We start from the raw sequence: 16,158 nt of genomic DNA, 5'->3' as shown, positions 1-16,158 counted from the left end.
TCAATCAACTTTTATTAAGTACCTACTATGTACCAGGCATTGTGTTAAGTACTGGGGAGCTAAGGAGGCTTCAGGGAGACAGGGATTGGGGGGCCATAGAGGAGAAACAAAGAGAGTCGGAGGAAGCCAAGGAAGAAAGAGGCAAGGGGAAATGCTGACAGGATGAGACAAGAACCAGAGGATTTCTGTATATTTTGGCAATAAACCATCGGCTCTTAGATTTAAACTGGGAGGGATCTAAGAGATTGCTAGCATTCATGTACTAGCCAGCTACTTAAGGTTTACAAAATGCCATACACGGTATTCATTACCTCATTTGTTTTGATCCCCATGACCCTGTGAGATAGATGTTATTATCCCCATTCTACAAGAGACGAAACTGAGGCTGAGAACTTAATGACTTGCCCAGTGTCACACAGATGGTAAGTCATTGAGGCAGGATTTGAACCCAGACCTTGTGGGCCCCTGGTCCAGCCGTCTATCCACAGCTCTACCTAACTGGATCATTGAATCCAACCCCTCATTTGACAGATGAGAGAAATGGAGGCCCAGAGAGTATCAGAGGTTAACCAAGGTTACACAGACTCTATGTGGCAGGCCTGGAATTCTAACTTCAGTCTCTCTATTCCCAACCCAGCACTTTTCCCACTGAATCAAGCTGCCTCTCACAACCCCAACTATGCCTATGAGCTTCTTCATTTTGAACCACCTAGAGCAGGTGATTTCTGCTCAAGCAGGGTCAGACTGAAGCAGTCTTACAAGGCTGTGAGCCAGAGGTCCTAGTTCTGCGATATTAAAAGACAAGCCCTTCCTTGGGAGATCCCAGAGGGACAGGCCCACCCCTCTAGAGTATGGCCTTTAGTGCTGAAATGAGGTCAACAAGGGAGGCCCCAACTGGGCCCGGGATAGGAGAAATGATCTGAGGACAAGGAGCCATAGCTCCTTGGAGTGAAGCCAGAGGGGAGCAGGAGGTGATCGGTGGCTGAGGAAGCCACCCAGGAGGGAAGAGGCGAGTGGCAAGGGGCCAAAAGTCAGAGCTATCCCAGTTGACTCCTGGGCTTGGAAGACTTCCAACAAAAACTCATTTTCATCTCAGCCCCTGTACCTCCAGAGTTCAGGGCTCCCCTGAGACACCCCTGGAAGGGAATTTCATTCATCTCTCCAAGGCCAGGACTACAGAGTCAGGAGGGAAGTGGGCAGGGCTGAGATTTTTATTTTTTTAAACAATCTCATACTCTTCTCCTTTTATGAGCCCATAGACTTCCTCTCTACTATCTAGCCCCTAACCCAAGAACCAGGCTATCCCTCTCCCCTTCTCTCCTCCTACTCTTCTCCTCTCTATAAGAAGTCAGCCCTTCCTGTCTCTAGCTCCTTCTCTTCCTGATTCATCAGAGTCCTAGGCTCTAATCCCAGTGTCACCAATGGCCCCCTGCCTTTTCTTCCCACCCTGCTTTGACCCTCCCTGACTCTGGTCACTGAAGCATTAGGGAACACAGACTCATGCTCTGCCTTCCTCTGGCTATTCTAGGGGTATAACTTATCTTCCCAACAGGCTAAAATTCAAGGATGGGGAACCTGTGGCCTCAAGGCCACATGTGGCCCTCTAGGTCCTCAAGTGCAGCCCTTTGTATCCAAACTTCACAAAACAAATCCCCTTAATAAAAGGATCTAGCTGCTAGATACTCCCTGGGGAGAGAATTTGGGGATCCCTAACCCTACCCCTAATGAGGATGGAAGAGGAAGAAGAAGGGTGGGGTGTTAACAGGCTACCAGTGCCAGCCAAGACAGGCTCCAATCTGGGAGGGGAAAGGTAGCAGGAGCAGAAGAAAAGAGAGAAAGGAATTCCCCATAAAGAGATGAGAAAATGGTTCCCCCACTTCCTTGCAGAGGTGAGGAGCTATGAATGTTGAACATGCATATACTGTCACACTCAGTTAATCGGTTGGTTAGTTTTACTGAAGTGCTTTACACACACACACACACACACACACACACACGCACACACACACACACACACATCCTTTCTTTTCTATCCCTTGTTACAAGGGATGGCTCCTTCCGTAGAGAAGGGAGGGATATATTTGGAAATGATGGCAATGTGAAAACAAAAGATATCAAGAAAAAAATGTTAAAAGAAAAAAAGAGGGCCCAAATTATTTTCAGGAGGAAGAAAAGGCTGCCTAATCAGACTCCAAGCCTCCACAATTGTGAGCTTCTGGGAAAAGGAGAAGGAGAGACAAGGAAGGAGAGAGACAGGGAGAGAAAGCATTGCAGAAAGTTATAAAATACAGCATGATAGAGCGGAGAAGATTCCCAGAACAGGAGTCAGAAGACTCGGGTTCTATTCCCAATCATGCCACTGCCTATACTGTGTGGCTCTAGGTAACTCAAGTCCCCCAATCTGGGTCATCTATTTAAATAAGGAAATTAGACTGGCATAATACTACACTAGACTAGACTACCTGACCTTTGAGGGCATTTCCAATTCTGAAGTTCTATGATGCTTTCTGACATTACTGGACAGACATCTGAGGCTTGCTGTGTGTAGTGAGTGGGTCTCTGGGGAAGTCAGAATGCAACAGGGCACCAGAGCATAAGGACCCTGACAAAATGGAGGGAGCCAGAGGCAGGGCAACCAAGATGGCAAAGGACCTTGAGGCCATGCCAAATGAGGATTTGTTAGGAGAAGGGAAGGCTCAGGGAGGGCACGATATCTTTGTTCAGCTATCTAAAGGGCCAGTAGGTGGAAAGATTAGACTTGTTCTCCTTGGTGCTAGAGTAGAGAAACAATGGGTAGATGATGCAAAGAGGCCAGTGTAGGCTTGATGTGCAGAAAACATTCCTCCCAATGAAAGCTGTGCCAAAGTGGATTGACTGCCCCAAGAGGAAGGGTGGGAGTGGTTCACCCCCCTTGCAGGTCTTCAGGCAGAGGCTGAATGACCACTTGTCAGGTACCCTATTGTGGGGATTCCTTTCAGCTATGGTTTGACAAGATGGCCTCAGAGAAGGCTTAACAGCTCTAAATTCTGTGACATAGCCATAGCAGACTGGAGTGAGGGCTGAGCACCAAACTTTGCCCTGGAGAGGTTGCTAAAGATTCTATCTCAGAATGTGGAGAGAAGCCAACAGGACTAGTCATCACATCCATTCTCCACCGAGGCCATCAAATTCTGATTAGACCTAGGCCTGAGTAGAACCTGGGGCTGAGTGACTCATCCTCTCAAGCACCTGAAGAAAGACATAGAGATGGCAACTGTGCCTTCCCCTTCGAAAAGTGGGGGAGGTCATGCTGAGGTCAGGCACACAACCTATGAGATAGATAAAGAAAGCATTTATCAAGCATTTACTGTGTGCCAAGAACTGTGCTAAATGCTGAAGATACAAATATTAGTAAGTAAGACTGTCCCTGAGCTCAAAGAACTTACATTCTAATGGGGGAAAACAACACATAAGGACTATGAGTCCAGGCACTAGGGAGGAGGGAATAGGGATCAGAATTTGAGCAGAAAACATTGCATGTTGGGGAAGTATAGAAGGGAGGGAAGCCCTCGGGGAGTGGGGACTGGGAGGCCCAAAAAAGAGAACAGCCACTGAAGGAAACAGGGTAGAGGCTTATGGACGACTTAGAGGCAATGAGGGAGGAGGAGGAGGAGAGGTATGAGAAGTTCCTGGCCCTGATCATCACGGAGCAGGACTAAGAAGGGAGTGGTAAATGAAGGAGATCATGGATATAGAGCTGGAAAGAACCTTAAGGATCACCTAGTCCAAATCCGTCATGAAATAGATGAAGAAACTGAAGCTCAGAGAAATAAAGTCATTTGCCTAATGTCACACAGGTAGGCAATATGTCTCCCATCTTCAGTGCTCTTTCCACTACACCACAATGAATCTGCCTGTTGGAAAAGGTCCATGGAAGGGCCAAGGGAAGAAATGGAGAAGGCTCACAGCGGGGCAGGAAGGAAGCAGAATCAGGAAAGGTTCACAGCAGAGCATTTGGGGCAGGACAGGGGGGCAATCAGGGAAGATTTGCTGTGGGGCAAGGAAAGATCCAGAAAAGCTCCCCAGTGGAGAAACAAAGTAAGCTTACTCTGGGGCAGAGAAGGGAGATTAGGAGAGGATCACTGTGGGATAGGAAGGAAGATTAGAGAAGGTTCAGTGCAGGACAGGGAAGAGGATCAGAGAAAAGGCAAGGGAGCAAGGAAGGGGGAATCTGGGGAACTTCACTGTGGGACAGGAAATGAAGAAGGTCAGAGAAAGCTCACTGTAAGGCAAGTGTAATGGGAGTCATTCCACCCATAGACAAATATCCTCTTCCTGCTTCCAGGGGGACCATGTGGGATTTCTCAGGGGCTGGCTTCTGACCATGTACAACTCATCACTGAATTCAGTCCCATAATTCACTGCTGAGCCAGAACTCTGAGTATGCTAAGGCGGTGCCCTGAGACTTGGCCCTTTCTCTTCCTTCCATTGTGTCTAGGCAAGCTAGTGCCTTTTATATCTTCATGACTTTGGTACAGGGCCTTGTGAAAACTCAAAAGGCCCAGAAGTGTTTTGGTCATAGTGGCAACATCTGCCACTGGTAAGGGGACAGAAGTGGCATTCCCCTGGAGCAGCAAAGTCTGTCACCAAAGGGGAAGTGCTCGCACTGGGAAACTTGACCACCACCAAGACAAATGCCTAAGCAGAAGAAAGAGTGAGATGGCACCAAGGGAGGGGTTGGCATCAGACAATGTAACATGGCTAATCAGTAGTCTTGTAAAACCTATTTATGTACAAATGGGTCTTGAATGTTGACTACTAGCTAACTACACTAGCAGTAACAAGCAAGCTACAAAGTTCTATTCTGATCATTCAGTAATGCACACTAAGATTCTCCTTTGCTTATCAAGGCTTTCTTTAAATAGGAACAAATCATCTATACTGTACTGGATTCAAATTTGCATATTGAGCACCTCTTTTATTTCATCCCTCTTGGAGAAACTTTAGACTAGACCCAAAATAGAATTGTGCCCAGATTAGCCAGGGTAAGAGGTGATAAGGCAATGAATGTGAGAGTGGGGAATGCAGTTTCCTGAGGAGAAAGTCAGGCTGCCCTAGCAATAAACTTGATACTACCCAACTGCATGGTTATGTTACAGGGGCAGATACCCTGAGCCTTTAGGAGTCTCTGTAGTGGTTGCATCTAACTTCTATGTTAGATAAGAAAGGAAGAGGTTCGGGAAAGGTTCAGTATTGGGAGAGAGTAAAAGAAGGTTCTCTATAGGGCAGGGAAGAGGGGAGAGCAGAAAATGGCTCACCTCAATGCTGGGAAATAATCCAACTACTTTGGATTTCAATTTTGAATTATGTGAGAAAAGTAACTAAACTACCTACACCCTTTAACTGAGTAACCCCCCCAGGTATATATCTCATGAAAGTCAAAGGAAAAAAAGTTCCCATATATGCCAAAATATTCATAACAGCAAAGAACTAGAAACAAAGTGGTTGTCCATTGATTGGGCTGAACCGATGGTGGCACACAAATGTAATAAAATTCTGAGAAACATGAAAAGATTTGTATGAACTAGTACAAAGAAAATAAGCAGAATCATGAGAACAATTTACACAATGACAGCAACATAAATGAGGAATGCACCAAAAGGAATCATACTGTGAATAACAGAAAAACGAGTAAAGATCCTAGGGAAGAGACAACAAAGGATATATCCTCTCCCAAGACCAAGAGATGAAAGACAACTAGGAGAGATGTTGTCAGACAAGGTTTTTGTATAAGGTGTTTTTGCTTCATTGTTTTCCTTTGTCACAAAAAAAAAAAAGTTCAATCTGGAGGTGAAGGTGAGATGTAACTGTGATATAAAGACATTAGGCATCAATAAAGCATTTTTTTAAAGAAAGGAAGAAAAGGGCTCACCATGAGGCAGGTCTGGCGGGAAGCGGGGGCCAGCATCATTTCGCACTTGCTCCCACTGGAAATCATCATACTGGGCCTGACTATATTCACATGGTGCCACTGGGTCTCCATCCTCGTCGAAAGAGCAGCCAGCTGTGGGAACAGGAAAGTTAATTTATCTCAAATCTATCCTGGGGTCACCCTCCAGCTTACTGGTGGGACAAATTACTAGATTACTCCAAGGTAGCTCCTACATCACCTCCCACCAAAGAGATCTATAGAAACCAAACTTCAAGTGGGAGGTCAGATTGGGGAAGGGGGCATTGAGGGAGGGGAGGTTAAAGAAAAGGCTGGGGATAGGATTGGGGCTGCTATGTTGGAGTCCCCACCCCTGGACTAAAACCACAGAACATCTTGTGTTTCCTAATTCAGGAGCCAATCCACCCACAGTGTATAATCTGATGTGGACACGCACACACACTCAACACATACCACACACATAACTAGAGATATAAAATCTGCATGTTTGAGGCTATTTACAGAACTCTAGGAGGGAAGCATCAAAATGTTTGCATCACTTATGTGTTTTAGCACAATAGCATTGAATCATGCTATCTTGGAGTTGGAAGGGACCTCAGAGGGACCTCAGAGTCTGTCCAGCCAAAACCTGCAAGAAATCTCTCCAACAAATCTCATTTATTCATTTAAGAAACATTTGTTGAGAACCTAGGAGTGCTAGGCATTGTTCTAGATTGGGGTGGGGAACCTGTGGCCTCAAGGCCACATGTGGCCCTCTAGGTGCTCAAGTGCAGCCCTTTGACTGAATCCAAACTTCACAGAACAAATTCCCTTAATAAAAGGATTTGTTCTATAAAAGTTGGACTCAGTCAGAAGGCTGCACCCAAGGAAATAGAAGGCCACATGTGGCCTTGAGGCCGTAGGTTCCCCACCTCTGTTCTAGATGCTAAGGATACAAAGACAAAAGAATAAAACTATCTCTGCCCTCAAGAAGCTAACATTGCAGGAGCAAGATTAAAAGGTATAGAAATAAGTAAATGCAAAATAAAGTCATACAATGTAATTTCAAAAAGAAAGACATACTAGTGCTTGCTTCAACAGCACATATACTAAAATTGGAATGATACAAAGAAGATTAGCATGGCCCCTGTGTAAGGATGATACGCAAATTCGTGAAGCGTTTCATATTTTTATAGAAATCTATCCTGCCTTGAAGTAAAATTAAAGGGGAAGGGGATAAGAGAAGAAGCAGGGAGAGATAGAAGGGAGGGCAGATTAGGAGAATGGGTATTCAGAATGCATGCCATCTTGGGGTGGGGGAGGGGGAAAATTAAGTTTAATTTAAAAAAAGAAAAAGAAATGTATTATCACCAAAAAAAAAAAAAAGAAGAGAAAAGAAAGACATACTGATCACTAAGGGAATTGGAAAAGACCTCATGCAAAAGGTGGCACCTATAATATGATTAAAAAAAAAAAGAAAGGAAGGAATTTTACAAGGTGGAGGTGAGAAGAAAGAATATTCCAAGCATGGGGGATCACCTATGCAAATGCACAGAGGTGGAAGATTTCATTATGGGAAATAGGTAACTGGGCAATTTGACTAGAATGGAGAGTATAGGGAGAAGAGTAATAGGAAATAAGACTTTTTTCTGATATTAATATACATGAAATGATTGGTTACCAATGTGGAGGTCATTTCTGAATCAGTTGTCTATATAAAGCCAGATCAATGACTTGTTCGTCCAAGATCAGTACCAATTAGAAGAAAGCGTAAAAATGAGAAGCTATTGAACACAACTGAAGCAACATCAACCTGTTCTAGTTCACCAAGCTGTCAATCCCCCAAAATGGGAAATGGATTAACAGACATGGACACAGATTACGGCCATTTCCTAAGAAGGTTAATCATCACAGTATGGAGACCAGGAGAGCCTCAAAAACCCTCATCCCTAAAGACACTTGATCACCTTGCTAAGCATGAGATATGACAGCCAAGAAAGACACTGTTTTAGAATGAAAACTCCTTTTGTAAAATCTTATTTAAAAAAGAAAAGGATTACAATCAGTCTCACTGCATTAAACAGTGAAAAGCAGTAGAAGAAGGAAAAACACATTTACAGAAAGGTGAGAGGGGTCCAACTAAGACAGATCACACTGAGGACATTTAAGTATGAAACTGGATGGAGGACAATGAACAGATCAAAGAAAGGCTAAGATCTATAAAAAATGTCTATACCAAACTCTTTTTCTCTATCAATGACAGTGGAGCTACCACCTTTGTATTCCAACATCATAGTCCCCAGTGTTCTGCATGAGGCAGTAAAAATGGCACTGAAGGGAGGGAAAATCATAGGCCTTATTCCAACCAAAAAAAAAAAAAGTCAGTTGAGGCAACAGTGACAATTACTAACCTACACGCCTGGTTTCCCAGCTATAAAAAATCTGTATGAGAATATTCTACAAATAATCTACATGCACATTGAGGGCATGTGATGAAGATAAGAGGAAGGAACAGGAAGGTTTTTACAAATGTTATTCAACAGCAGAGCAAATCCTTATAATCACACAAGTGACTAAAAGGTAGAAATAGTACAAGATGCTCCTGTGCTTACTGTTCATTGACAACGTAAAAGAATTGTATTTGGTAGCACAAAGACTACCTTAAAAACTCTCCTATAACAAGATATCTTCCATGCACAAGTCAAAATCATACAAAATTCCTTCAAAGATCTAACAACAGAAATAACTTCATTCAATGACACTCTGGTTATGAATGGCATAAAGCTGCTTCAAGCATTAGTCTCTATGTTGCAGAACAAGGTGCCAGCCTGTATTGGTGGAGGTAATTTCTTCACCGGGAGTTCTTTACACCAATAAAATCACAGTGGCAGATGAAAAGGGGAGGGAGAGGCCCATGCCAGTGAGACATATGTATACCAAAGGTATGTGTCACTGTCATGGAGGATGTCCCAGATGCTGTTGTTTACAGATGACACTGTACTGATTGCATCAAGCCCTAGAACGTTTCAGAGTTTCCTAATAAGGCCTATTACCACTGAAAAGAGTTTTACCTTACAATCCACACTGGGTAAACCAAGTGGATGAGGAATACTGATAATCCAGACTATTGATGTGCTGTCAGATGAATATCCCATAGAGTTGGTCCATCTATACATAAATCTTAGACAGACACTGCAGATGGACAATGAGGTGGGTTCAAAGTTGATTCAAAGGAGGAGACTAGGCTAGATTTACCTTGTGAAATTGTGCAATGCTTTTAAAGACCCCTAAGGTCCTTCTGGAAACAAAGCCTATCAGTATTCTTCTATTGATCCTATCTGTCTATGAGTCATGGATCAGTCTCTGAAAATTTAGCCTTGGAGATCATCCAAATGGCAATGAAAAGGTACCTAAGAAATCTCAGTAGAATGCAACACATAATCATTGAAGTACTGCTCAGGTGAATTGATAAAAAGAATATCATCAGAGAGATGCATCATATGAAAAGGGAGTAGACCAGCCCTGTCACACAAATGAGGCATAACCAATGGGGAAAAGCTCACATATTCTACTGGTATCTACGTAATGTCAAGATCTCCAAGAACTTGAGAAGAAGGTGAAAGTGCTAAGTGGTTTATGATTTACATGATTGGAAGAAAGCACACATATCAATGCCATCATAGATTCAGGCCAGGTTCTTGACTGTTGGGCTCTTTTTTGGATCCTGACTATTATCCAGTGTCTTAATTATACTTTCCTAATTCTCATCATCTGTAAATTTGATAAGCATACCATTTATCGCATAATCCAAATCACTGATGAAAATGTTAAATAGCAGAATACCAATGACCTTGAAATGCTCCACCAGAGATCTCCCTCCAAGTTGACATCAAACCATTAATGGCTACTATTTGCATGTAGCCAATCAACCATTTCTGAATATGCAAAACTGTATAATCATCTAACTCAATTTTGTCCATATTTCCCACAAAAGTATCATGAAAGACTTCATCAAATCCTTCGCTAAAAGTCTATATTGTATATACATATATACATATATACATATATAGTGTGTGTATATACATGTGTGTATTACAAATATATATAGTATATATAGAGAGAGAGAGAGAGGAAGGGGAGAGAGAGAGAGAGAGAGAGAGAGAGAGAGAAAGAGAGAGAGAGAGAGAGAGAGAGAAGTCATTCTTTGTGATCACCACCTTCTTTTCTACATATTCACTAACCATCCCTTTAATAATAGACTCTAGAATTTTACCAAGAATCAAATTCACTAGTCAATAGTAGTAGGCTACATTCTCTTCTTTTCTGAAAATCAGGCCTTCTCCAGTTTTGTAATACCTCTTGAGTTCATTACAATCCTCATTACAGTCTTTCAAATATTACTACTGGGAAAGGGAATGGTACGGAGAAAAAAAATCCATTTTTGGTACAGTGGATAGAGCACTGGCCCTGGATTCAGGAGGACCTGAATTCAAATGCAGCCTCAGACCCATAATACTTACTAGCTGTGCGACTCTAGGCAAGTCACTTAACCCCAATTGCTTCACCAAAAAAAAAAAAAATCCATTTTTGTTTATTGAAACAATAATTTAATTTTTTAAAAATATTATAGACTTGTACAAACCACAGATTTGACTTGAGAATGACTCAATAGTCACATCCATTAGTTCTTTCAATGGATCAATCAATGAGCATTTATTAAGCACTTCCTATGTGCCAGGCACTGTACTAAATGATGAGGATACAAAGAAAGTCAAAAATAGAATGCCTTAAGGAGCTCTTATTCTAAACTGTGTTTCTGATCAGCCATTTTTCAATCACGTCTGACTCTTCATGACCCCATTTGGGGTTTCCTTGGCAGAGCTACTAGAGTGGTTTGCCATTTCCTTCTCCAGCTCATTTTACAGATGAGGAAACTGAGGCAAGCAGGGGTAAGTAACTTACCCAGGGTCACACAGCTAGTAAGTGTCTGAGGGCAGATTTGAACTCAAGTCTTCCTGACTCCAGACTCAGCACTCTATCCACTGTGCCACCTCGCTACCCTAAAACTTTTAATTGCTGTAGGGATTGTTGTTGTTGAGTCATTTCAGTCATGTCTAACTCTTCATGGCCCCATTTGGGGTTTTCTTCCCAAAACCACTGGAGTGATTTGCCATTTCCTTCTCCAGCTCATTTTACAGATAGGAACTGAGGCTAATGGGGTTAAGTGATTTGCCCAGGGTCACACAGATAATGCCTGAAGCTAGATTTGAACTCAGGAAGATGTCTTCCTGATTCCAAGCCCAGTGCTCTATCCACTGTACTACCTAGCTATCCCTGCCTAATAACTATGTATATATAAGTTAAATATTATGCACATGGGAGGTAATCTTAACTTCTCACCAAAAGTAGAATTTGAGATGAGTCTTAAAAGAAGCCAGAAGCCAGAAGTGAGAAGGCGACAGCATTCCATGCATTGGGGGTGGGGGCAGTATTTAAAAGACATGGAGGAAGGCAATGGTATGCCACATGTGAAGAACAACAAAAAGGCCAGTGGTACTAGACCATAAGAGTATGTGGAAGAGGGGCAACTAGGTGGTACAGTGGATAGAGCACCAACCCTGGAGTCAGGAGGACCTGAGTTCAAATCCGACCTCAGATATGAGCTGTGTGACCCTGGGCAAGTCACATAACTCCAATTGCCTCAAAAGAAAGAGTATGTGGAAGGCTGGAAAGGTAGGTTGTGAAGGGCTTTAGAAGCTATAGGGAACCACTGCGATTTATTGAGTTGGAAAGGAATCTAGTCAGACCTGCATTTTAGCACCTTTGGCAGCTGACTAGGGGATGGCCTGGAGTTAGGAAAGACTTGGGGCAGGAAAACCAACCAGCAGGCTACTGCAATAATCCAAACACAAGAAAATAAGAGCCCATGGTAGGATAATAGTAGCGTAAGCAGACACATGGGGACATATGTGAGAGACATTGTGAAGGGAGAAATTACAATATTCAGCAACAGATTGGCCATAGGGAGTGAACACAAGAGAGGAGCTAAGGATGATACTAAGGTTGAGGGCCCAGCTACCTGGGACAATGGTGAAGCCCTTGATAGTAATAGGGAAGTTGGAAAAAGAGGAGTACTTGGGAAGGAAAGATCATGAGTTTTGCTTTAGACATATTGAGTTAAATATGCTTATTGGACATCTAACTTGAGTTGTGAGGCTGGAGCTCAGGAGAGAGGTTAGGACTGGATATATAGAGCTAGGAATTACCTGCATAGAGATGGCAATTGAACTCATGGAAGCTGATAACCAAAGGAGACAGTATAGAGGGTGAAGAGAAGTGGACCCAAGACAGAGCTTTAGAGGACACTCACAGGTAGTGAGGATGACCTGGATGAAGATCTAGCAAAGGAGATTAAGAACTGGTCAGACAGGCAGCAGAAAAACCAGGAGAGAGAACCTAAAGGAAAGAGAATCCAAGAGAAAAGGGAGATCAACAGTGTCAAAAGCTGCAGAGAGGTCAAGAAGAATGAGGACTGAGAAAAGACCATGAGATTTGGCCATTAAGAGACCATCAGTGACTTGAGGTTGAAGGTGGAATTCAAAGGATTTAGAATCAATTGAGGGGAGGGGGGCAGCTAGGTGGTACAGTGGATAGAGCTCTAGCCTTGGAGTCAGGAGGACCTGAGTTCAAATCCTGCCTCAGACACTTGACACTTACTAGCTACGTAACCCTGGGCAAGTCACTTAATCCTGATTGCCTCACCAAAAAAAAAAAAAAAATAGAATCAGTTAAGGGGGAGAGAAAGAGGAGGCTTGTAGGTGGCTTTTTCAAGTTTAGTGAGAACAGGAAGGGAGCTATAAGATAATAGACAGAATCAAGTGAAGGCTTTTTAAGGATAGGAGAGACGTAGTTGTGTTTGTAGGCAGCAGTGAAGGAGCCAGTAGACAGGGAAAGAATGAAGATTAGAGTGGGGATGATACAGAGAGGATGATGGGATGTGCTATCTGGTGATGGGAACTCATTAGTGGACCACATGGGAATTTATTAAAGGAAGTTCTTACTTTATTTCTTCCTCTCTCAGGATTCAATTCCCTAAGAGTCATTTCTGTTCTTTCTTTTCTCTGTTCTCTTGGGAAGAGAAATCAGACAAAATAAGATTTGAGTATTTCTACCTTCTCTCTATCATCATTTATCATGGTTCCAATCACCTGGAGCATCAGTCCTATCTTTGAACCTCCTTGTTTTCCCCACAAGGTTCCTATCATTTCCACCCAGCAACCAGTTCCTTCTAATAAGTGAGATACGGGTCCAGAAGAGCAATTCCCTTTATGTTTCCTCTGCCTTTTGAAGGATGAAATTATCATCAAGGTCAATTAAAAAATTAACAACTGTTGTGCTTTTTGACAGTGCAAGAGTTCCAGTAGATGTCTGGATAACTGAAGTGTCTCACCACTGCTGTATCATTTTTGAGCTAGGATTGTGGTATATTTCCTAAAATTCACATCAATTTTCTTTCTGTCTAAGTGATCAGTAGTTTACTCTAATAATGATATCATTTCTATTTCTTCCTCCATTCTCCCCACCTTTATCCAAATGTTCTCCACCATTCTTTCTTCCTCTGGTCCCAGAATATATGGTCTCATACATATACAGGGTATCCAGAAAGTCTTACTAGCTTAAAACTACACTAAGACTTTTTGGATACACTGTATATTCTTAGTATAAGATATTGTCCCCATCCCTAACCCTGTTTTCACCTATCCTTTTCATTTTAAATGAGATATACCATTCCAGACATGATCTCAGACTACCCAGTCTCAAAGACATAGATGAAGTCCAACCTGCCTCTTGGCATTAAAACCGCTAGTTCACCTAGCTTATTACCCATATATTTCACATGGATAGTGTGGACATTAGTGGTTATGGATTTTATTACTGAGTACTTCTTTGGAAAATCACCCCTTTTGAACTTCTGAAAATTCCTGGTACCTGGTACTTCCTGGTACTTCCTACCTTATAGTTAGTGACTATCTATGATACCTACTTAATCTCTCTCTCTTCTCTGTCTGTCTTTCATCTGTCTCTGTCTCTGTCTCTCTGTCCCTCTTCTGTCTCCTCTCTCTCTCTCTCTCTCTCCTTTTCTTTCCTCTCCTCTTCTTTCCTTTCCTTTCCTTTCCTTTCCTCCTTACCCCAAAGCACTTTTGATTAGATTGGCAGGACTCTAGGCAAATTCATTCTTACCAGCCCCTCATTAGCTGTACTCCATTCCTGACCAACAGTACATCATTATATATATTTTAAGTCATCAATATTCTAGTAATCAATCACTTAGCCTTTGTTAAGTGCCCTCTATGTTCCAGGCAGTGTGTTAAGCACTATTATGGTAAAAACAAATAACAATTCCCATTTTCATGGAGCTTTAAGTTTTTAAAAAATGCTTTCCTCATAAAAACCTTATGAGGTAGATAGTGCAAGTATTATTAAGCTATCCCCAATTTACAGATGAGAAAACTGAGGTTTAAAAAAGTTTAGTGATTTGCCTATAGTTACATAGCTGGTGTCAGAACCAGGATTCAAACCCAGGTCTCCTAACTCCAAGTACTGCTCTCTTCCTACTAAACCAAAGATTATTTGTTTTCTGGACTTTATGACCTCCACCATGCCATACAGGCAGTGAAACTCCTCACTTTAAAAAAAAAAAAAGACTGGGTCTCTCCATTTCACCCAGACTGGAAGTGTAAGTCCTAGTCTACCAAGTACAGGAACTTTCACCTGCTCCTTTTGCCTCTCTTCAGAACTCCTTGGGGGCAGCTAGGTGGCCCAGTGGATAGAGCACCGGCCCTGAGGTCGGGAGAACCTGAGTTCAAATCCAGCCTCAGACCAAACACTTGACCCGTACCAGCTGTGTGACCTTGGGCAAGTCACTTAACCCCAATTGCCTCACCAAAAAAAAAAAAAGAAAAAGAAAAAAATCCTTGGGTCCTTTGTTCCTAGGATCTCACTATTTAAATGTCAAACTTACTGAAAATTCTATCTACTTAGTTTACTGCAGTTCAGAACTTACAAGCTCAAAAGCTCTGCCAGCCTCAATCTCCCTGGTGTCAGGTATTACAGGCAGGTCCCACCACTCTCAATGGAAATCCTCTCTTTCAAAAAAGAAGTAGAAAGGGGGTAAGAGAACTCATTAAATAAAATTTTTACCCCATGGAAATTGATCTCATTTTCTGAACTCTTCCTAGTAGAATTCTCTGCTTTATTTTTAATCATCTTCACAGACTTCTAAAAATGGAAGCTGGGAGGCCCATGGGCAGACAGGCACTCAAAAAATATTTATTAAGCACCCACTATGCATCGGGCATTGTGCTAAGTGTTGGGGATACAAAGGACTAAAACACAAATAATACCTAACCCCAAGTGGCTAATGGAGAAACAAAAATTAGAGGAAGGGAACCACATTATGAGGCAGGTCCCAGCAAAATGAGAAGACAGTTGCTCATCCCTGCCCCATGCAATCCCAACTTCTTCCAAGGACCCTTCACTGACTTCTCCAGGCATCTGGTGGCACACATAGGCCATGGATCTAAGTTTAAATCCAGCCTCGAACACTGACTAGCTGTGTGACCCTGGGCAAGTCACTTAACCTCTGTTTGCCTCAGTTTCCTCATCTGTAAAATGGGGATAACAATAGCACTTACATCTATACTATATATACTCTCAGATCTACCTATCCTGCCCCAACCTCTCTACTGACTTTCAATTTCGCATTTCCAACTGCCTTTCAGACATCTCAAATTGGATGTCCAATAGACATGTTAAGCTCAATATGTCCAAAATGAACTCGTTATCTTTCTCTCTAAACTCTCCTCCCCCCTCACCCCAGCCCCACCTCCTACCTCCCCTGTTACTATAAAGGGCAACACCATCCTCTCAGTCCCTAGGGCTCACAACCTAGGAGTCATCCTGGACTCCTCACTGTCTCACACACACCCCCATATCCAAGCTGTTGCAACAAGGCCTGTCAATTTCACCTCTACAACATTTCTTTACAACTCTTCCTTCTCTCCTCTGACACTGCCACCACTCTGGTTCAGGCCCTCATCACCTCAAACCTGGACTATTGCAACAGTTTGCCTACCTCAAGTCTCTCTTTAAGATTGATTTGAGATTGATCCTCCATTCAGCCACTAAAGTGATTTTCCTAAATTACAGACCCTATCATGTCACTCTCTTACTAAATAAACTCCAATGAC

General features: G+C 42.6%; 1 protein-coding gene and 1 non-coding gene across 4 annotated transcripts in view; one reads left to right on the top strand and one right to left on the bottom strand.

The window, feature by feature from the left end:
- PTPRU (protein tyrosine phosphatase, receptor type U) overlaps positions 1-16,158 on the bottom strand; it is a 108,684-nt gene that overhangs the window by 71,662 nt on the left and 20,864 nt on the right. For all 3 annotated transcript variants that reach the window (XM_027864553.1, XM_027864554.1, XM_027864555.1), the window contains exon 2: positions 5,912-6,043. In XM_027864553.1, coding sequence (XP_027720354.1) covers positions 5,912-6,043 — 132 coding nt within the window. The remainder of the gene's footprint in view (positions 1-5,911; positions 6,044-16,158) is intronic.
- Positions 6,994-7,100, top strand: LOC114045016. The gene has a single exon (XR_003569330.1). It is a non-coding gene; the product is annotated as a U6 spliceosomal RNA (small nuclear RNA).

Source organism: Vombatus ursinus, unplaced genomic scaffold (genome assembly GCF_900497805.2).
Source record: "Vombatus ursinus unplaced genomic scaffold, bare-nosed wombat genome assembly UNPS02014775.1, whole genome shotgun sequence".
In the NCBI taxonomy this organism is placed as follows: Eukaryota; Metazoa; Chordata; class Mammalia; order Diprotodontia; family Vombatidae; genus Vombatus; species Vombatus ursinus.
Note: the sequence above shows the minus strand (reverse complement) of the source record. Positions and strands in the feature narration are given on the sequence as shown.